The sequence below is a fragment of the Anguilla rostrata genome, chromosome 17 (genome assembly GCF_018555375.3).
Source record: "Anguilla rostrata isolate EN2019 chromosome 17, ASM1855537v3, whole genome shotgun sequence".
Classification (NCBI taxonomy): Eukaryota; Metazoa; Chordata; class Actinopteri; order Anguilliformes; family Anguillidae; genus Anguilla; species Anguilla rostrata.
In genome coordinates this window covers 24,113,144-24,134,558 of record NC_057949.1, presented here as the reverse complement: position 1 = coordinate 24,134,558, position 21,415 = coordinate 24,113,144, and the positions used below count along the sequence as shown (strand labels likewise).

Genomic DNA, 21,415 nt, shown 5'->3' with positions numbered 1-21,415 from the left:
ACTCGGGGAACTCACCGTCAGGAAGCCGGGAGGGCAGCAGCAGGCCCCTCCTGCCCAGCTCTGCCAGGGCGAGGCAGCCGCCGTGCCAGGCGTTATCCGTCTCCTGGAAGCTGTGGCAGCAGAGAGGAGCTTCCAGTTGGTCCGACATCACAGGCTTACAGCAGACGCTCTTCTGCACAAGCTTTTGCATTTTTACACGGCATTCACTTAATCAACCGGACGTGCTGCGCTACTGAAGCAATTCCGGTTAAGCACCCCGCTCAGGGGAATCGAACCAGCAACCTTCAGGTTACAATTCCCATTTCCCTAACCATTATACTGCAGCGTTGCCGACTGCCCTACTGTACGATACTCAAAGGACTACTTTTATATTTTGACCTCAAAGTGCCATGATGCAAGGCACCAGGATGCACACCACATGTGTGCTTAGGCAGTTAGACTGATTAAGGTCATCATGACTGTTGATTTTATACAACAGGTAAGCATGCCAACAGACAGACAGACAGACGTGCACATGCACGCACATGCAAGCACATGCACGCGAGCACATGCGTCCGATGCTGTGGACCGGGTTGGGGCTGGGGTGTGGTTCCCACGAGCGCAGAACTCACCTGAAACAGTCCAGAACTGAGCCCACCACCTCGTCCGCCAGTTCCTTAGGGAGTCTGCCCGTCACCCTCCCGACCCTGAAACACACCCGGAACCATCAGAGCAACAATCTCATTCGCCAAGAACCATCAGCACAACAATCTCATTCGCCCAGAACCATCAGCGCAACAATCTCATTCGCCCAGAAACACACCAAGAACCATCAGCACAACAATCTCATTCGCCCAGAACCATCAGCGCAACAATCTCATTCGCCAAGAAACACACCAAGAACCATCAGCACAACAATCTCATTCGCCCAGAATCATCAGCGCAACAATCTCATTCGCCCAGAAACACACCAAGAACCATCAGCGCAACAATCTCATTCGCCCAGAAACACACCAAGAACCATCAGCACAACAATCTCATTCGCCCAGAAACATAAGAGCAATAAATCTCATTCACCCAGAAACACACCCAGTCCTATTAGAGCAACAAACTTGTGCATATTGACCTAGAGTTATCTCAACAAAGGTGAAAAAACACCCACTCCACCCACTATTTGAGGAGACTGTGTGTAAATAATAAACGTGAAAGTGCCCGTTTTATTAGCAGATATTATCTCAAGCACAAGAGAAGAGAAGAGGAGAAATCTCACCCTTTGGCCGCAGACCAGCGCACGATGGTCTCCTTGTCCTTCAGACCCACCAGCAGTTGTTCTGGGAAGGTGGGAAAGACAAGAGGTGCAGCTTCTTTTTAAAAAAAAAATTCATACACTAACAAAGGAAACAAGTAAACCTATAAAGCAAGGAAACGGAAGAAAGGGTAACTTGGGAATGGTAATGGTAATGGACTGCATTTATATAGCGCTTTTATCCAAAGCGCTTTACAATTGATGCCTCGCATTCACCAGAGCAATTAGGGGTTAGGTGTCTTGCTCAGGGACACTTCGACATGCCCAGGGTGGGGGATCGAACTGGCAACCCTCCGACTGCCAGACAACCGCTCTTACCTCCTGAGCTATGATGTCATATCTCTGTAAAACACCTCAACAATCATTTTATCCTTTGGTCCAATCCACTGTAAATGGTTACACTACGTGTGTGTCCCGTGGTCCAATTAGAAAGTTGGGTTTTCAGCGAAACATCTCACTCTTACGTCTTCAGCTCGACCAGGACCTGAGCTCAAAACCCCGAAGCCTACTTAGACGGTGTGCACGAACAGAGCCTTCGAGCAGCAGGGGGAATGGTACCTATCACATTCTCGATCTCCTCTGGGATGTCGTAGTCTTCCTCTAGGCCGGACGGTTCCAGGCTGGGCTGGGGGCCCTGTGGGTCCGCGGCCTTGCTGGACTGGGACAGATTGGCAGCCAGGGACCGGTTCCCTCTCTGGTACCTGGGGTAAGAGGACGAGTCAGTAAAAAAAAAAAAGCTAATTAGCCAACGTACAGAAAAAATTACATACCGATTTGAACCCGTCTCTGGGCTTTTGGGAGAGCGGAACCCTTGGATTTGTTCAAACAAGTCAGTGATTGACAGCTTGTTGCGGCCATTCCCATTATGAGGGTCGTGAAAGTTCACTCGCTATTATAAACACTGTTTCGCAAGCCCCGCCCCCACCCCCCTCACCTCCATTTGGCCAGCCGGGGCTTGAGGAAGGTCAGGCCCAGCCTCTGCACCAGCTTCACCCCCAGCTTCCTCAGCATGGCCTGGTTGCTCTCCGGCAGCCGACGCTGGTCCAGGCACTGCAGCACCGTCGGGGCTGGGGAACAGGGCGTAAAGTCAAGCCACGCTCGCACCCCTGACCTCGCTCTTTCCATCACAGCCCGCAGGGGAGAGAAGGAACGAAGGTCGACCGTTAAATCGAGAGCTCTGCCTTTTGCCTCAGCCCCTTGTTCAACACCGCAGTCCGATACAGCGCCCACACTGCAGTGGCCGACGCCCCTACGCAGCGGTCATTCTGCCGGTCCCTCTGACCCTCGCTGGAATCAATCAGACCTCGGCAGCGTCCGACACCCGCCCTGAACGCGCTGACTCGGTGCCAAGCGTGCGAACACAGCACTCGCTCCGAGTGCTCAGGGAGCGAATGGTGCGCAGTAGCACCCCGGCATACTCCCTTAACACCTCCCGCAAGATACCCTGAGGGGGGGGGGGGACTCACCGTACTGCAGGAAGTCCTCTCTCTTCCCGTGCTTAAACAGCTGAGCCTGGGGGGGACACACAAAAGGTCAAAGGTTAGGCGTTAATCCAGCGCAGCGGGACGCCTGTACGTTCAGGCAGGCCGTCGGACGCCCCAGGGTCCTGATGAAGTAAAACGCGTCCAGACCTGGGGGGAGTCACTGGGTTGTGCCTGAATGGGAGATTTAAATAAGCGGATCTCCGAACAGAGAGGTCACGGGAGCACTCAGTAATAACACGAGGCCAGGAACAGTTTTCCCATTTAAAACCTCACTCACTCTTTGACTATCACACAGATCATCAAAACCCTTCAAAGAGGGACATTAAACGCACAGCATGATCTGACTGAGCACTCTTTCCCCCATCAATATAGCTGGCGTTCCCCAAAGTCCTCACAGGACCTCAGCCAGGATAGTCCCAATAAGCCAGTTTCATCACCCAGGGCTAACCAACCACCAGCACCACACACACACACACACAAGCACACACAAGCACACACAAGCACACACACACACACAAGCACACACAAGCACACACAAGCACACACAGCTTTAACACACTGTACGGTAAAACGTCCAGTGTTGATTCAAATCTAACAGAGTTTATCAGAGTCAACACTAGCCATACTGGACTCATATAAATTCTGTAACAGTTTACATAGCACTGAAAGTTTTACCGTGTGGACTAAACAGCATAAATGGCATAAATGGATCAGTAACATAAATGGTGCATAAATGGCCTGAGATAAGGCCATTTATGGTACTAAGCAGGGTACTGATGCGTGCTCTCCTGGGCACACCTGTCATTCATCTATAACAGACCCTGAAATTACTCCAGCGTGTTCAGCCGGCTACATCAGGCTGTAATGGTGAATCCTGGCTGGCCGCAGTGCTGACAGATGGGCCTCCAAAGCTCTCACAAGGCTCTGCAGTGCTCCCATTTTAGGGGCATTTGCTCCTGAAAATGTATGTGTGCTAACTGGAAAAATAACTTAGGAGCACATCTGCTAACTGGGATGCATTAGTGTGCTCCTAAATTTTTCAACTTGGAAAAAACGTAAGCGTAGAGCGCACGCGCGCGCACACACACACACACACACACACACACACACACACACACACCCTCCTCGTCACCTCATACACACATACACCTGGCTTTTCCATCAACCACTTCAGTTTCAGTTGCCTTTAAAAAGGACAACAGCAATAAACGTGTAGAACAGAAGCCATTGGCTGTTAACACTCTCCCTCCTCCCTCCCCCAGCACTGATACCATTCCTGTGCCTGTAAAATGAAACCTAATGATGGGGCAGAGAAAGGGAATACATAGGGTGAGGAGATGGAAGAGGGATTGCAAGAAGGAGAAAAGAAGATTCAACAGCGAATGAAAATACGGGAGGACGAGGAGCAGCGTTCCTTAATTTCTTCCAAAAAGCAGGGTACTGTTTATGACAGTGCACTTTTGGGAGGGGCTCACCAGAGACTGCAGCATCCCGTCTAGCACAACCGTCCCCTCCATGGTCAGCTCGTTGCTCTGGGCAACCGTCGTCAGGCACCAGTCCAGGAAGTCGCCCAGCCGCTTCAGCTTGACGTCCGGACGAGTCACAAACCTACAGGACAGTGCAAGCAATTACCCATGATGCCTCAGGACACTCGGTGGGCAACCAACCACAGATCTAACGGACAAGGTGAGAAATTACCCATGAGCCTGCAGGAAACTAAATTCAAGCAAACTTAGCAAGCTAACAAAGGCAGCGCTATTCAAATGGTACCGCTTTGCAGGTTTAGAGAAAATGCATTCAGTGGATAAACCTGCAGATACACACTTAGCTACAATCAGTCACGCTACCAGAAGTGCAAGACTGCCCCCTGCTGGATAAATGTATTACTGCTAACAAGTTTACTTGTTTTACTTACATGGAATTTTATTAATTAATTGCTACTCCCTTGTCAATCAACAAAACCTTGAGGAGAAGGAGACTTTTGCACACTAATGTTTTAGATCAGCATGAGGCTTCAGACAAATGCCCCGGCCATGTGGGGGGGGGGGGGGGGGGCGGGTCCTATTGATGACCCCCACACCACCACACTCACATCCTGCCAGCTGCAGCCATCACTGCAATAATTCTAAGATCCTTCATTCAGTTTTTGTTGGAATCCACAATATCATTAGGGCAGCATAGGTCGTCAGTCAATAAAGGGATTATGGCACATAGGATTGACTGGGGTAAGGACACAACACTGGCCCGCAATTCAGGCGCCTCTGACACGGCAAAATTCTATGAAAATGTCACGTCCAAAAAGGAGCCGAATCACAGGCAACTGAACCTCTTATTTATTGCTCATTTTAAAACAATCATTTCTACAAGACAAACTCACCGATAGTGCTGAACAGAAGAATGCTACACAAAAGAAGCTCCACTGACTCATGCTGTCAGCTTAATAAATGCAGGGAATCAATAACAAAGCTGAAATACTGCAGCAAAAACACAATTCGTTACATTTTTCTTTCATGTCTGTGCTGATCATTTGTGCAATGTGAAACAGAGAAACATCAACATCATCCACTGCGGTGAGTCAAATGTAGGTGACTGATGTTAAACAACACTGTACTCACTTTGAAACCAGCATAGAAGCGGCATCCCGGGATTTGTCACTGACGGTCAGGTACGACTGCGAATCACAGAACCATCACTCAACCACAGTCACAATGTAAACCACACCCCAAGAGGAGGAGCCTGTACAAATTCCACCAAGCGTTGGTCGGGACTGAGAAGAACCAGGACCATAAAGACTTGATCCAGCCAGAATGATTCTCGATTCTAATTCTTGAGGGCTAATTAATGTCTAGGCTCTGCAAGAGTGTAGAACGTGTAGACCTACTACCTACATGTTAAGGGCCCAGCCTACATAAATAATGAATTAAAGTTATGTAATTACAATAAAAATGTGGATACAATAAAGAGGAACTTTCAATGCTGAAAAGCTTTACCTGTCAGTGTATTTGAATAACGTATTTGTTTTTTTACTCTTATATACATACTGAGAAGGGAGGAGGGCTTGGTTCAGTACTTTCATTTGCTCCTTTATACAATTCCCAAAAACGCGTGGGGCCTTCCTCTGTGGTTACCTTGGCGACAGCCAGGATGCGGTCCATGATGGGTTCTCTGCCCAGGCCGGGTTCAGAGGTCAGGTGGCCGTCCAGCCGGGACAGGTCAAAGGGTATGAGGCAGGTCATGGAGAGCCAGAGGAGCAGCATGTAGCGTGTCTCCCACGTCTGAGAGAGAAACCAGAGAAACCACGCTCCAGTACACAACCTCCAGGCCTGGCTTTTATACACCACTTCCACACGTGACAAGAAATCAAGACCGAGAAACTACACAGCTGTACACTAATGCTAGGTCTTCTGACACATCAGTGCAAAATCTTCTGTCTGACACAGCGACAGAGAAACTGTACTACAGTATACGAGCATCCGGTCATGTAAACTTTACTTACACCAGTGGACAGCGGGTGCAAAGTAATGTTAAAAAGCAAAACATAAAAGTTATTGCACCAAAGAAAGCAGATGACTTCAGTTTAGATTTTTCAGGCCATTAATATGGAAGGAACTAGAGGAAATGAACACTAGGAATGAAGCTTCAGGTAAGGAGATGCAGAAGCAAAGCTATTTTGGTTGTGACTGTGACATCACAATGGAGCGGTGGATTTGAGAAAGGCCAGGTGTTGGAAGATTGGCGGCAGTGCTGGGACTCTGGGAAGGCTGGGACCCTGGGAGGGCTGGCCCACACGCACCTCATGATCTTTGGGATCCTGGCGGGTCAGCAGGTCCAGTACGGGTTGGAGGTCTGAAACCTCGTGAGGAAAGAGCTGCATGAACACCTTGTGTCCCCGCACCTGTCAACAGACAAAAACCTCAATGTAACACATGTAGGCCACGCTGACACACGAGCACACACACCCACCCATTCTCGCACATGCACACATTCTCTTACACGGTCCCAAACCACGTAGGCACGTGCACACATACACAAACACACACAAACAGATACAGTACAATCGCTTCGTATAATTAAACACCACTTGACACATCGCCCATCTTCAAGCAGCTATACCTATAACATTATCCTAAACGGAAATTGAAACATTCACAAACCAACGTCATGCACTTTCCTGTACACACACACACACACTCAAATGCAGTGAAAAGAGACGGGTGGGAACACAGGCTTTGCTGGGGGCCCTGGCAGAGGGCAGGCTAGCCTCACCTTGGAGATGATGTAGAGGAACTTAAAGCCCAAATGGACAAGCAGAGGAGGAGACTGCTCACTGCGGATCTGCTCCAACAGCAGGTTCAACATCCACTCTGAGGGGGTAAATCAGCACTTATTACTGATCATAATGCATCATAACACAACACGTACACAGACATCACTACTGAACGCAAGATAATGCAAACACTGATTATCACTGACCACATTACACCACTATAGAGAATATGCACATATGCATCCACACTATACAGAAAGTATGGGTATTATTTTCTCATAATGCAACACATTCATACGCGCTAATACAGATTATATAACTTTATAACACACGCACAATTGTTACTTATAGGGACTAATATACCGTCACCTGGCCCTTTGGATGAGTGGAAACTAATATGTTAAGAGCGGATTTGTGGGGATGCATCTTACCAAGATGTGGGTCCAGAAGATGAGGCTGTTCCTGATATCGGTCCATTATAACTGTAACGGCAGGACAGGTTGAGCATTATTCTGTGCACAAACGGTCACAAGCGCAAGCAGAAAACAGCCAGCACAGACCTGGATAATTTAGGAGAGGTCTGTTTCAAGAGGGAGGGCCTCGCTTACACCCGAAGTAACCATATCGCGATTCTCACCCAGGAACCGCTGTGTCACGGACTCTCTGTTTTTGATGTCATCGTGCATCTCAGCGAGCCCGGCGATCAGCGCCCGGGTCTCGGTGCTCTCGACGAAACCTCCCAGCAGGTTACCCTCCGCAATTACGTCCGACTCGCACTCTCCGTCTTCCCCCTCACGACCACTCTCCATGTCGGCTTGGGCCATGATACGGGTAGCTTTAGAGGAATACTGTTAAATATATATATATGCCGACAACTCGCAGTTCCTCAAGTATTTTAGCAGTAGGTACCAAGTGCGTAGTCGGGGAACAGCTACAGTCCAAGCGCACGCTTTTATGGGAGTGTCTGGGGCGATGCCGTTTCTCCGTCTGTAAAACTAGCAACCTAGCAGGATAGCTAAAAACAAAAGCACGACACGGAAAATACAACAAACAAGAGACAGCCCTGAACAGTACCAGCCTGACTTGCGAAAAGTATAACCTAGTTCAATAAACTGGAGTTCTTTCCCAACTGTACAATCGCAGTAATTTGTGTCGCAGGTTCAACTACCGCTCGCGTTGTTGTGGAGCTCCCGCGGTAACAGTGGTCTGAGCGTACGGAGGACATATTGGTACAAACCGCTCGCACTACTAAATAAACGCTTTTTTCGTGTTTATTGTGACGATGTGGCGCTAATGGTTTATTGGCCCATGACTTCTTTATTTAATCGTCGTACATTAAATATGTTAATGTTACATTCATTTATGTTCATCTTATCAACTTTTACTTGGATACTTTTTATACGCAGTGAAATGTACTGACAGAGATTAAAATAATGGAATTATAACAACTGCCCTAGTAACCTAACAGGCGAACTAAAAACAGTATATAACGTGTACAGTATATTGTTGTAAGTATATCTTCTGACACATTGCTTTTTTAAATGTATTTTTTTTCCTAAAATAATAAATACACTTGTCACATAAACATTCAATATACCTGCACAAAATGAGCCACAATTTACATTCAGTATTTTTATTAGTGCACAGCATTACTGTTTTAAATTACAATACAATTTATAAACCCAAGAACCTGTTGACAATCATTCTTCAGTCATCTGGGACAATGTATGCAGGGGTAGGGGTGTTAAAAAAGCATAAAATGAGAAGATAAGATTGGTAACCAACCCGGTTCCTGTAGATCTACCATCCTGTAGGTTGTCACTCCAACCCTAAGAAAGCAGACCTCATTCAACAGCTAGAGGTCTTTGTTGAGCTGCTAAATAGTAGAGTCAGCTGTGGAAAATTAGGGTTGAAATGAAAACCAACCGGATGGTAGATCTCCAGGAACAGGGTTGGTTACCACTGCAATCAACACTTAAAATTGTTTTTAATTTTTTTCCATAACAGACATAAAGCCACAAGTGAATGACATCAATGATTCCATCATCACAATAACCCATGATAGATTTTTTTCAAGAGAACCAAAGAAATACAGTTAAAACTATTCTATTTAAAGAAGTAAACCCACCTCCCCAAGTACTGCAAGGGAAGTCTAATGCTCTGCAAATACTTCACTTATAATTCATACAATCACCTAACGGTGTTAAAGGGATTAACAACCCTATGGCTGTAGCCTGAAACAATTACCAGTTGTTTAAACTGTTCAAATGATTATTTTAGATCCCATAGAGGATCCTGGAAACCTTTAAAATGACAAGATGTGTCTCATCTCCTTGCAATGCTCATGTAGGCCCTGTCAGTTGTGTATATTTCTAATTGTGTATAGTAGGGGGAAAAAATGCAGCTGTGCAAAATTAGCAAAACCGAATTAAACACCCGCCCTAGCTAGCTCCTGGTCCGTCAGGCAGAGACAAAGGCTACCCCAGCAGGTTCTTCATGGTGCGCAGTGAGGGTCCCCTGTATTCGCTGCTGCCGAAGTGGTTCCAGTGGTTCAGGTAGTTGAAGAGCCGGTAGAGCTGATGTCTCGCCTCGAACCCGGGCGCTTTGGGAAGCCTCGCGTGGTAGGCCGAGTAGAAGGAGTGGCTGAACCCGCCGAACATGGCGGGCATGGCCAGCTCAAACTCAGAGTGGCCGTAGAAAGAGCAAGGGTCAAAGACGACGGGGCCATCCGAGCACTGGGCCACGTTGCCCGACCACAGGTCCCCGTGAAGCAGGGCGGGGTACACCTGCTCCCCCTCAAACATCTCGGGGATCTTGAGCTTGGGACAGAGGGGAGGGGCAAGTAGCCTCAGACACAAACATTCTCCAGTGGCAAACAGACTAAGCGTTGGGTTTTCAGTGAGTTACCTGCAGCTGGCTCCATAGCTCCTGTACCTCCCTGTCTCCACAGGACTGCTCCAACAGCCCCAGCTGGTGCTGCAGCCTCTGTTGGGTGAAGAAGGCCACCCAGTCACTCTGCCAGTCATTCACCTGGGTGAACGCAACACAGGAAATGCGCAGGTGAGACAGTGCACAAAACCACACGGTCTGAGCAAACCCAGTCTGTGCCAGGGACAGCACCCTAGGACAGCTGCTCACCAGTGGCAGGTAACCGCAGCAGGTGGTAGTGTGGAAGCCATACTTCTCAATGACGGGCACATCAGACTGGCCCGATCCTTTCCCTGCAATAAGACAACCAAGACAGATGGGAAAACCTGAAATCAAACTTCAATTGAAAAATAAAAATAAATAGCATTCAATATCCAAGCTGCCGCTAACAGTATTCATATAAAAAACTGGATTAAGCCCAGCAGTAATTCTGGTCAGGCACTAGGGGGGCACTCTTTCCCCTGAACAAAAAGCAGGAACCGATGCAAGAACCGCTGCAATTAACATGCAGTGACTGATGTTAATTACCAACAGTTTGCTCTTCCTTGTCCCTCCGGTCTCTCTGCCTCTGATTATGGAGGTGCAGATCGGCCAACTGGTCCCCCAGCAGCGCAGAATATCTGCAACAACCAGCCAGCCAAATATAAATTCCCCACAGGACAATGTCTGGAACACTCTCTAATGTCTGGCCTGTGTTTCTGAAGGGGGGTTTTGCAAAAGTAGATACACATATGTGTATATGGCCCCTGTGGTCATTCTCTTTACTGGAATTTTCACGTGGCAACCCCTCCTATCTCATAATGGTGATATGGAATTGCCTCATGGCCCTATCCTTTGAGCAAAATGACAGACACACACACCCACACACACAAGCAGCGTACTTGCATAGGCTCTTCATATCAAGATGCTCCATGATGAACACAGCGCCACCGGTCTCAAGATCAATCACTTTCGTTGGTTTCGGCACTTTCACTGTCTCTGTCTTCAAGATGGAATCCAAGCTGGCCGCTTCCCCATCAAACATTAGCCTGGCCTGCCAGTGAGGTGGGAACAGATGCACAGATATCAGTACTGAGAGTCCACTACCCATGAATACATGTCTACAGCGCAAGGGCTGTTTTGAACAATATCTTATCTGTCTAACAACAATTGGATAGTATACATGTGTGCAGAACGGTGGTCACAAAGGTATTTTTCATTCACGAGTAGAACTGAGAGCTAGAGCCAGAATGTTTTTGTACTCTATGCTGCATTAGAGCATGCTTTACAAACATTTAACGTTAAATGCTTTAGAATACTTAGAGGCATACAATTGAGGGCACTCATGGCATCTCATGTCCATGTAACCCATGCCAAACACTACCGACCATGCTACGTTTTATTTAGCAATGTTGTCACAAAAAAGTAAACACTACATATAATTGCCAAAGGCACGGAAGGGGGTAGAAAATACACAGAAAAGCATGTTAAATCTGACATTGACCCCAAACGACGTGAGTTAATAGGCCTACAACCTGTTATTTTACAATACTGGGGCATTGAGAGGGTAGGCACGTGAGCGCCACACTTTTACTTTCGTCTGAACTGTTGTGACAGCGGCTGTCTCCGGTAGAGTCAGTGCGGCTTGCAGCCCTATGGATCTCCATGTGACAGACACAAACGGTGACCCACGTCTTCAAAAACATCGATGTTTTGCCAGCACAACTCCGAAGTGTTCAGAGTCACTACGTGAAGTCTGCAAGAGCGCAGAGCTTGGAGGGTATAAAATGCACCACTGAGACTGAATTTTCAGATCTCACTCGTTGTCGTGGATATGACCACTAATAAAATAAAATAAAATAGGTTATATGAGTTCTGCATTAGGCTACTTGCATTGTTTTGTCGCCATGCCTTTATTATTATTATTATTATTATTATTATTATTATCACTTTAGCATTGGTTCCTTCTCGTCTATTATATTTTTCCACTGGCGAAGTCCGGTAAAATGTCATACCAACCGAAGCGGATACTCTGGAAGTCTGCATGAAAGTCCGCCCCCTAGCGGGCTTGGTGAATTGTACAACTGGGAAGCCCTAGCAGGACATCGCGGGTACGCGCCCGTTAAATCCGCCAGTCTGCAAGTGCGGACATTCATTTTGGATTCAGCCTTAGAACCCAGTAAACGTGTGTCGCGTGTATGTTAGGCTTCTACTTGTCAGTGGAAAATGGATTGATTAAAGAAAAGAAAAGAAAAAAACAGGACCGTGAACACCTGTGATAGAGGAAAACAAACCACTCCATTTTGTGACAAAACGCAATTTTCATATGTGGCGTAGGCTGTTTGCTAAATTATATGCACTGTCAGCTGAATAGCTGACAGTGCATAAAATTAAGCAAATACGCCACGTTTTATCCGTGTAACTTACACATGTTCCATGCAATCAAACGCAAAAAAGCTATAACAAGATTGCGCAGCTAGCACCAGGCAACATTTCGAGCGCAATTAACCTGGCTCTTGTGGTTTATTTTCACAAAAACCCGTCCGCTGTCAATGTCGTAACTCTGTCCCTCGCTGATGTAGCCCACTCCTACATGGCCGGCGGCTTTCAGCATCGAAGTTCTCAGCTCTTTTTTAAGTAAGACTTCCATGTTTGCTATATTGGCGATATTTCAGAGTTGCAACAAAAACAATCCCTGTGTGAGATGGGCCAAAGTAATTTTAAACTGCGTGAATACTGCCGTTGCAAGCTTTAAAACGGGGAGTCGATGACAGCGCGCCTCACAGTTGGAGATTAGGAAGAGTGCGAAATTTGTAATCGACCCGGAAAATCTGGAGTGAATTCCGTCTCAAAGTCCCTATGAACACTAGCGAGGGATTTATGAATCTGTAATGAGGATTATTTGTTCCAGTTGCAATGCAGTTCTGTGGTCTAGAGGTTGAAACCTGAAGTTCAGTCTCCATCTAAACTCACTGCAATTGGCTCGTAATGTTTTGGAAAGTCTTCTCCTGCTGTGAAGCTCCCGCGGTAACATCTTGGTCTGAGTTTATGGAAGACATTTGTGCAAAATGTTTGTACGTCAACTATGTGTTAATAATGGAAGGATGTGATTCAAGTTTCTTTATTAATAGGCCTACATAATGGTGACTCCATCTAATCGTTCATTAAAATGTTTGTGCAACGTTCGCTTATGTAAATCTAATCAGTTTTATTTTTAGAACACTTTTCACATGCAGCTCTCGGTGCTTACAGAGATTAAAATAACACGATTTAGAAAAATGTACTCAAGTATGGTAGAGTCGGTATAAATAGGTTTTTGGATTTTGGTAATTTACTCCTAAAACATTTGGCCTAACACTATGCAATTTTACTCCAAACAGCTTTTGGCATGTCAGTTGTCATTACCCGTTTCAATTACGTTCATAACTTAATCCAGTCGGATACAATTTTTAAAAAGTACAAGCAGTGCGATATTTCAGTCCATTCGCGACCTATTCGGTATAATTGTAACAGTGGGCGGAATAACTGTACCAGTAAATTAAAACGTCCTATAACGCGCGTATTGAGTTTTTCTGCACATACTAACATTAATCAAGGAAACACATTTACAATCGTTGCGTGGAACCAGCCAGATCCTCTGATTATGAAGCACGGGCATAATGAAAAGACTGTGCGCCAACATTGACGCATATTATCTTCGTAATTTACCATGAAATGAGTTGTGGTAACGTCATCGACACGGAAAGCTGCATTTGTTTGTTTCTTAATACCCAGGTAAGCTTTTTCAAAGCAAGTAGCCTACCATGCAAACCCACATCTTTTCCCTAGCCTTCCCTTGATGTTTGTCTTCCCCCTCTCACACCCCCTCCTACCACCACTGCAGCACTAGTCCCACTGCATTTTCAATAATAATAATAATAATCTGTTGTGTGGTTATTATAAATGCCTGTGACCAGCTGGCCATTCTGACTCACATTGGTATCATTTTAAAAACAAAATAATAAATTCACATGCAGGATAAACATAAAATAACCCAGCACAAAATGAGCAACAGTATACATTTCATATTTTATTCGCTTGCAGCACTAACGTCTGTAATTACAATACAATTTGTAAACCCAGGAACCTGTCTACCAGAGCCTGATGTCAATTCTTCTGCAGTGATCTGGGGTGGGGGAGGGCACGTGCTCACAGCACAAATGAGAGGATGTCAACCTCATTAGAATGTATGGCATGAGAACAGACAGCACCCTCAAAAAAGTTCAATATTTTTACACCATATACTTAAAGCTTTAAGTGGATGACAGTAAAGACTACATAGTCACAATAACCTGTGATACATTTTTCAAGAAATAAAATGAAAAACTATTATTATTTTAAAAAGCAAACTCACCCCCATCCCAAATACTTCAAGGTAAATCTAATGCACTGCAAATAGTTAAACTATAATTAACATAAAAATTTAATTATTAATTTAATTAACAGTGTTAGGTGGAATAATAAATGGCTCTCGCCTGAAGCAATTATCAGTTGTTTAAACTGAGAGTTGTCATTTAAATTATTATTTCAGTTCCGTTCTCTTTAGAACACTTTGAAATGGCAGGATGCCATCACAACTCAATGAAATGCTTGCCCAGGGGCTGTCAGTTGTGTATTTCTAGTTGTATGTAACGGAAAAAAAACAATGGCGCTGTGCAAAATCAGCATTGCCAATCTGAACACCCGCCCTGGGCTTCAGACAGAGACATAGGCAGCTACCTCCTGGTCCATCAGGCAGTTAGCCGATTGGCTACTTAAGGAGGTCCCTCATGATGCGCAGTGAGGACCCCCTGTAGCTGCTGCCGAAGTGGTTCCAGTGGTTCAGGTAGTGGAAGAGCTGGTAGAGCTGCTTCCTCGTCTCAAACCCGGGCGCTTTGGGAAGCTTCTTGTGGTAGGCGGAGTAGAAGGCGCTGCCGAACCCACCAAACATCCCGGCGATGCCCAGCTCGTACTCTCCGTGGCCGTAGAAGGAGGCGGGGTCAAAGATGACGGGGCCGTCCGAGGACTCGGCCACGTTGCCCGACCACAGGTCCCCGTGAAGCAGGGCGGGGTGCACCTGCGCCCCCTCAAACATCTTGGGGATCTTGAGCTTGGGACAGAGGGGAGGGGCATTTGGCCTCAGACACAGACATACTCCAATGCCAATCAATCTATCTGAGCCAGGGCTGCCAAACCCTGCTCCTGAAGATCTACCATCCTGTAAGTTTTCATTTCAACCCGTTTGATATCTAGTTTTTAGATTATCACTTTCGAGAAACAGACAATATATCTGCTCTGTACATATTTTGAATGGGATATGCTTTGTTAGGGTTGGGGTGAAAACCTACACGATGGTAGGTCTCCAGGAACAGGGTTGGGCAGCTCTGACCTAAGCAGACAGGCTTCGGGTTTTCAGTGAGTTACCTGCAGCTGGCTCCATAGCTCCTGGGCCTCCCTGTCTCCACAGGACTGCTCCAACAGCCCCAGCTGGTGCTGCAGCCTCTGTTGGGTGAAGAAGGCCACCCAGTCACTCTGCCAGTCATTCACCTGGGTGAACGCAGCACAGGAAATGCGCAGGTGAGACAGTGCACAAAACCACACGGTCTGAGCAAACCCAGTCTGTGCCAGGGACAGCACCCTAGGACAGCTGCTCACCTGTGGCAGGTAACCGCAGCAGGTGGTAGTGTGGAAGCCATACTTCTCAATGACGGGCACATCAGACTGGCCTGATCCTTTCCCTGCAATAAGACAAATGGGGGAAAAAAATTGAAACCAAATTTCACATGAAAAAAAAGATACAACATTCAATTTCTAAAATCCTTCTTATTTATAAAAAATAAACTTAAGCCCAGCAGTAATTCTACACAGGCACTAGGGGGCACTCTTTCCCTTGAACAAAAAGCAGGAACTGATGCAGTGACTGATGTTAATTACCAACAGTTTGCTCTTCCTTGTCCCTCCGCTCTCTCTGCCTCTGATTGTGGAGGTGCAGATCGGCCAACTGGTCCCCCAACAGTGCAGAATATCTGCAACAACCAGCCAGCCAAATATAAATTCACCACAAGTTTGGGATATTTCACTCTGTCCAACAATCACTCTCATGAGGAAAATGTTTGGAAAGCTTTCTAATCTCTGCCCTAAGTTTCTGAAGGGGGATTTGGTAAAAGTTGATGTACAGATGCGTATAGGGCTCTTGTAGTCATTCTCTGTTCTAGAATTGTCAAGTGGCAACCCCTACTATCTCATAATGGTGATGTGGAACTGCCGCATGACCCTGCCCACACACACACACACACACACAAAGCAGCATACTTATGCAGACTCCTCATGTCCACATGCTCCATGACGAACACCGCGCCACCGGTCTTGAGGTCAATCACCTTCATTGGCTTCGGCACTTTCACTGTCTCTGTCTTAAAGATGGCGTCCAAGCTGGCCGCTTCTCCATCAAACATGAGTCTGGCCTTCCAAAAAGGAGGGGAAAAATTCACAGATCTCAGTACGGAGACCACTACCCACAAATACATGTATATAGCACTTCAACAGCATTAAAGCACAGTCAAATTGTGATGAGGGAACAGACCACTAAGCCCATCTTGGCACACAATTTTATTTATACACAATGAACAAAGATTTTCAGCCACCCTTGGAGAAAAAGATGAAAATGGATGTTTTAAGAAATTCTGGGCTATTATTAACATTTTAACACACAGTGTTTTTTTGTTCTCCTCAAGATTGGCCGAAATTCTTATGTCCAGTTATTCACCTTGTGTAGAAGAAAATTCACGATCTTTAAAACATTATAATCAAGGTGTTGATTGTGTGCTGCTGAAATAAGTGGAGCCAAATAGCCTCTGGTCTAGTTTGTGCAAGCCCTTACGGAAAAAGAGGGAACTCAGAGTTATTCAAAGTTCAGAGTGATAACCACAATTAAAGTCTAAAACACCTAGAAAACAATATCTGTAAGCTAAAAAAAAACCCAATATGGGTTGCAAGAGTCCTTGTGTGAACAAAACTGTTGTTGTGTAAATGCAATGACTCATATTTTTCAGACACCAATTGGTAACTAATAAGAAACCTTCACAAGAGCAAGGTCCAAGATTTGTTGACTATATATTGTGTGTTCTCTCATTCATGCTTTGGAATTACTTTGACTCCTCCATGTGAGTCTGTTAGACTTTTTCCTTGATTAATTAACCATTAAATAATTTTTAAATACAATTATCCTTCTCTTCCTTCATGTTAAAGTAAGATTTCTACTACACTTTGTTGAACCGAGAGCTAGGACCAGAATAGTTTTTGTCCTATATTCTGCATTAGAGTACACTTTGAAAACGTTCAATGTTAAATGTTTTGGAATATTAAGAGCTATAACGTTGAAGGTGCTCGCGGCATAACATGTATTTAATCACCTCCATGCAACCCACGCCAAACACTACCAATCATGCAAGTTTTATTTTGCAATGTTGTCACAATAAAATAAACCTAACAAATCATTGCCAAAGGCACGGAAGGGGGGTAAATAATAATCAGAATAGCATGTTAAATCTGACACTGAACCGATGCGTTAGTACAACTAGCCTCTATACAGTATGGGGCACGTGAACACCACATTTTTACTTTTATGCACTGTTGTGACGACTGTCTCCCGCAGTCAGGAACTGCGGCCTGCAGCCCAGTGGATCTCCATGTGTCAGACCCAGACGGGGATCCACGTCTTCAAAAACACAGATGTTTTGCCAACATTAAAGCATGGGCGTTTCTAGAACAAAGTCGACGCCTGTCGCGTTTAGGCTGTCAGTGGTAACTGGGTTGTTTTTTTTAAAGCAGATAAGAGAAGACCTGTGCTGAGCCAGAGAGGAAAACCAACCACGACATCTTGCGACAAAAATCTAGCACTAGCTGACACCACATACATTCTGCAAACATTTTTTCCACGTAACTATACCTATTATATGCCATCAAAAGACATCAGCGAGTAAGATTGCGCAGCTAGCACAGGGGAAAACTTCTAACACAAATAACCTGGCTCTTGTGGTTTATTTTCACAAAAACCCGTCCGCTGTCAGTGTCGTAGCTCTGTCCTTCGCTGATGCAGCCCCCTCCTGAATGGCCGGAGGCTTTCAGCATCGAAGTCCCCAGCTCTTTTTTAAGCAAGGCTTCCATGTTTGCTATGCTGGGTATATTTCACAGCTGCTAACAATAACGAATTCTGTGTGAGATGGACAGGAAGGTTACTTTAAACGGCCCAAATGCTGCTGCTGCAAGCTTTAAAATGGGAGGTATCAGAATAAGTGCTCACATTTTTGTTCCGGGTCAGTTACCTTTTACCAGCCCCACCCATAGAAAATGATCAATCATAGACGAAAACCCTATGACTGACTGTTACGTTGTCATGGTTGCAGAGGAAGCTTGAAGCTTGTTAGCCAATGAACTGTATACAGTCCGGTGGTTAGATATAGCTAATGTTAGCCGTAATCTAAATTTGTAGCAAATCTAGCAAATATTCGCTAATTTAGCGGGAATTCAACTAAAACCGTGGCGTCGTTTAACAAAACAGTGCTGACAGCTAATACAATATTTAGCCTTTAAGAATTTCACATGCTACAACTAAGTTTGCAGGATTTTCTTTATATAAATTAGATAGCCTAGCATAGCTGGATTGTTAAGTAAGTAGCTATGATGAGCCAATTTGACTTGCACAACACTGTAGGCAAATAGATGCAGTGTGTCTATTCTCTCATCTAACGGTTGAGATAATGCTCTGGAGAATTAGTGATAGCTGCAGTACGTCACATTTTCAACCAGAACCTGACGAATAAAGAAGTTTGTAACTAATTTTCGGTGAAATGTGTCTGTTGCTTGGAGCCACTGGTGTTGGAAAAACTCTGCTTTTGAAACGGCTACAGAATATCCTTTGTTAACATGTGCCAGCTAGAAATAACACTGAAGTTTGGCTGTCGCTACTTGTTGCCACAATACTATCTTACGTTTCCTTGCTGACATTAACTTAGCCATTTACAACCTGCCAGCGAGCTGCGTTTGCTGTTGAATATTATGTTACAACATTCATACATACAAATGATTTTCGTGGAATGCTACTTCTGATTCATGATTAGTTACAAAAAATGATAAAAGATGTACGTTAACTAACTATTCTAGCCTCTCCGTGCCTTTATGTCATAATGTGACGATTGCCGGGATCGGTGATTTTCCTCCTTAACGGGCTGAATTCACAGCTCGGCTTGCGTGATGCACCCACGGATTTCGGCGAACCTCCGGCAACACTGCCCACTGTGAGTGCCTGTATTTTGAGTCATTGTGATTAGAAGCCCATCCTGGGATGAGTGCCAGCCAAATTGGGTTAATGTCAGGAGTGGCAGAAATGGATAGGTGCATACCGCACTGTGGTTTTAAGTGGCTTTATCATTTCGTCAGCCATATTACCCTGTTTAATAATTTGCAGTTGTCATTGTCTGGAATGAATTTGCGAAAATGCGTAGTTGTAGCTCTTCCCATACGTCATTTTCAGTCTCTCAGAATGGATCTCGCGCACTGGTTAAATTGCTGTGACAAACAGTTGGGGATGGCTTTCATTCCATGACAATCCCACCCCAGACAGACGACAAAGGGCAGTATCCCACTACACTGTTACCTTTACTCTTACCCCCCCCCTTCAGGTGGGCACCAATCTGACAGACCTGACCCTGAGGAAGAGGAAGGTGACGGTGAGGGAGCTTGGGGGTTGTATGGGGCCCATCTGGCCCAGCTACTACACTGACTGCTCCTGTGTCATTGTGAGTGTTGCTTCTGGGGAGGGGGTCAGTCAAAGCAATCAAATCTGTCCTGACCTGAATTAAAATGATTATCTCATCTATGAGTTCCTCTCCTCTCTGTTCGCTGTACTTATTTCTCTTCTGTCAGTTAACTGTTTAGTCATCTGTCCTCAGCTTTCCTAAACTTGCCGCTCTTCCCCAGTTCATGGTGGATTCTGCAAACATCCACCAAGTGGCGTCGTCCTGCATCCAGCTGCTGTCTGTCCTGTCCGCAGAGCCGCTCCGCTCTGCCTCCGTCCTTGTGCTCTTCAACAAAACGTGAGGTGCACCGCCCCCCTCAACACCAGACATCCCCACCCTTCTCTGGCCACGTCCCTGTCCCCCAAAACTCTTATGTACTGCATAATCTCACAAGTACTCCCCCACTTTGCAACCCACATAAGGAAACGCAGGGCACTTGCTTGGACAGTGGAGTATTTTAGGATGCTAATGCTGGTTCTAGGGGAGGGGATTAAATAGTAATTGTTGGCTGTATGGATGGAGCTGTTTCGTAATGCTGGCTTTTGTGTTGGCAATGGTACTTTGATGGGTTCCATGGATAAATAAAATGTGGTTTTGCCATTTAAATAACTGTATAACATTGTTAACTCAACAATCTTTTCCTTTTACTGTCCACCAGGGACTTACCCTGCTCCATGGGACTCATGGAAATGAAGTCACTCTTCAGAATGGATGACATCATCGCTTCAGCCTCCCAGCCAATCACTGTACTCGAGCTGAGTGCGCGCTCTGGGCAGGGCCTTCTGGACGTGCTGCACTGGCTGGATTCCACCCTTAAAGAATGACATCACCGCTCTTCATTCAAGAAGTGCCATCACCCAGTAGTGACATCACTGTTCTTCCTGTCAGGATATGGCATCATCCTTCCAGCATAGAGTGACACCGCCCCTTCCTTCTGCCAGAAAGAGTTGTTTTTTCATGTTCTGTACAGAAAGGCAAGTCACAGCAAGGCCATGCAACACCAAAACCCCTTGCTGCACCCAGATTATTGACAAGCTGACATGGTACTGACCTTCAAAAACCCGAATGACTTCCTATGAGTCTATGGGATAGGAAACATGAATTCTCCTCCTGGCTTTGTTCTGTGATCCTGTGCTACGCTTCAATTCCAGACCCTGAGCAAGACTACCATAGACATGTATATATATAACAAAACTGGAAAACACACCCTCAGCCAACCTATGCTGTGAAGCAGCTGGAAGTGAGCCTGTACTGTGCATACTTCTACTGTGTCTGCAAAACAGTAGAGCTGCCCAATGAGCAATATCAGGCTTTTGAAGGCTAAACAAAATGTCCCTGATAGTATTTTGAAGCTTGATTTACCATTGTTTTATGGACACAAATCGTGGATTAAAATATGAGGTTTTTATTTGGCTGTCGAATTTGTTTGGTTCACCATAGGGTTCCAACGGGCAGCGAAGTCTTGCCCTCAGCATGCACGTGCAGTATGGACCCAAGTGTGATCAATAAGATGGTCTGCTGGGGCAAACATGGACAACATGCATGGAACCTTTTGAAGCTAAACTTGATGGACCACACATCAAGAGTTTCTTGATAAAGCTCCCAATAAAGGAATTAAACCTAGTAATCAAAATGTTCCCTGTTAGCGGCACGCCCA

General features: G+C 45.7%; 4 protein-coding genes across 12 annotated transcripts in view; 1 reads left to right on the top strand and 3 right to left on the bottom strand.

Moving 5' to 3' along the window:
• Nucleotides 1-8,254, bottom strand: part of tbcd (tubulin folding cofactor D) — a 30,533-nt gene extending 22,279 nt beyond the window's left edge. The window contains exons 1-14 of one of the 2 annotated variants that reach the window (XM_064314363.1): nt 7,946-8,254; nt 7,674-7,871; nt 7,468-7,518; nt 7,036-7,133; nt 6,563-6,664; nt 5,898-6,044; nt 5,385-5,440; nt 4,245-4,377; nt 2,752-2,797; nt 2,220-2,352; nt 1,844-1,986; nt 1,250-1,310; nt 612-686; nt 16-110 (exon numbers count right to left, since the gene is read on the bottom strand). In XM_064314363.1, the coding sequence (XP_064170433.1) occupies nt 16-110; nt 612-686; nt 1,250-1,310; nt 1,844-1,986; nt 2,220-2,352; nt 2,752-2,797; nt 4,245-4,377; nt 5,385-5,440; nt 5,898-6,044; nt 6,563-6,664; nt 7,036-7,133; nt 7,468-7,518; nt 7,674-7,860 (1,327 nt within the window). In that variant the 5' untranslated portion in view covers nt 7,861-7,871; nt 7,946-8,254. Of the gene's footprint in view, nt 1-15; nt 111-611; nt 687-1,249; nt 1,311-1,843; nt 1,987-2,219; nt 2,353-2,751; nt 2,798-4,244; nt 4,378-5,384; nt 5,441-5,897; nt 6,045-6,562; nt 6,665-7,035; nt 7,134-7,467; nt 7,519-7,673 lie in introns of both variants that reach the window. The other variant, XM_064314362.1, reaches the window with a different exon arrangement.
• A 399-nt stretch (nt 8,255-8,653) lies between these two features.
• Nucleotides 8,654-12,796, bottom strand: LOC135242986 (ketosamine-3-kinase-like). 3 transcript variants are annotated; one of them, XM_064314383.1, is made up of 6 exons: nt 12,453-12,787; nt 10,846-10,997; nt 10,493-10,584; nt 10,175-10,257; nt 9,944-10,021; nt 8,654-9,855 (listed from the first exon to the last, which is right to left on the bottom strand). In XM_064314383.1, exons 1-6 carry the CDS (start codon nt 12,591-12,593, stop codon nt 9,514-9,516), a joined length of 888 nt encoding a protein of 295 aa, XP_064170453.1. In that variant the 5' UTR covers nt 12,594-12,787; the 3' UTR covers nt 8,654-9,513. The 3 variants fall into 3 exon arrangements, with proteins under 3 accessions (XP_064170453.1, XP_064170452.1, XP_064170451.1); XM_064314382.1 differs by having other exon boundaries at nt 9,944-10,066; nt 12,453-12,785; XM_064314381.1 differs by having other exon boundaries at nt 9,944-10,257; nt 12,453-12,796.
• Nucleotides 12,797-13,992: 1,196 nt separating this feature from the next.
• Nucleotides 13,993-18,272, bottom strand: LOC135242987 (ketosamine-3-kinase-like). 5 transcript variants are annotated; one of them, XM_064314386.1, is made up of 6 exons: nt 17,987-18,271; nt 16,274-16,425; nt 15,896-15,987; nt 15,617-15,699; nt 15,386-15,463; nt 13,993-15,071 (listed from the first exon to the last, which is right to left on the bottom strand). In XM_064314386.1, the coding sequence occupies exons 1-6, from the start codon at nt 18,125-18,127 to the stop codon at nt 14,733-14,735; spliced, it is 885 nt and encodes a 294-aa protein (XP_064170456.1). In that variant the 5' UTR covers nt 18,128-18,271; the 3' UTR covers nt 13,993-14,732. The 5 variants fall into 5 exon arrangements, with proteins under 5 accessions (XP_064170456.1, XP_064170455.1, XP_064170457.1 ...); XM_064314385.1 differs by having other exon boundaries at nt 15,386-15,508; nt 17,987-18,270; XM_064314387.1 differs by having other exon boundaries at nt 15,386-15,508; nt 17,910-18,108.
• Nucleotides 18,273-18,318: 46 nt separating this feature from the next.
• arl16 (ADP-ribosylation factor-like 16) lies at nt 18,319-21,166 on the top strand. 2 transcript variants are annotated; one of them, XM_064314395.1, is made up of 4 exons: nt 18,319-19,257; nt 19,642-19,689; nt 19,940-20,055; nt 20,417-21,166. In XM_064314395.1, exons 3-4 carry the CDS (start codon nt 19,943-19,945, stop codon nt 20,580-20,582), a joined length of 279 nt encoding a protein of 92 aa, XP_064170465.1. In that variant the 5' UTR covers nt 18,319-19,257; nt 19,642-19,689; nt 19,940-19,942; the 3' UTR covers nt 20,583-21,166. The 2 variants fall into 2 exon arrangements, with proteins under 2 accessions (XP_064170465.1, XP_064170464.1); XM_064314394.1 differs by having other exon boundaries at nt 19,642-19,758.
• The last annotated feature ends 249 nt before the right edge of the window (nt 21,167-21,415 follow it).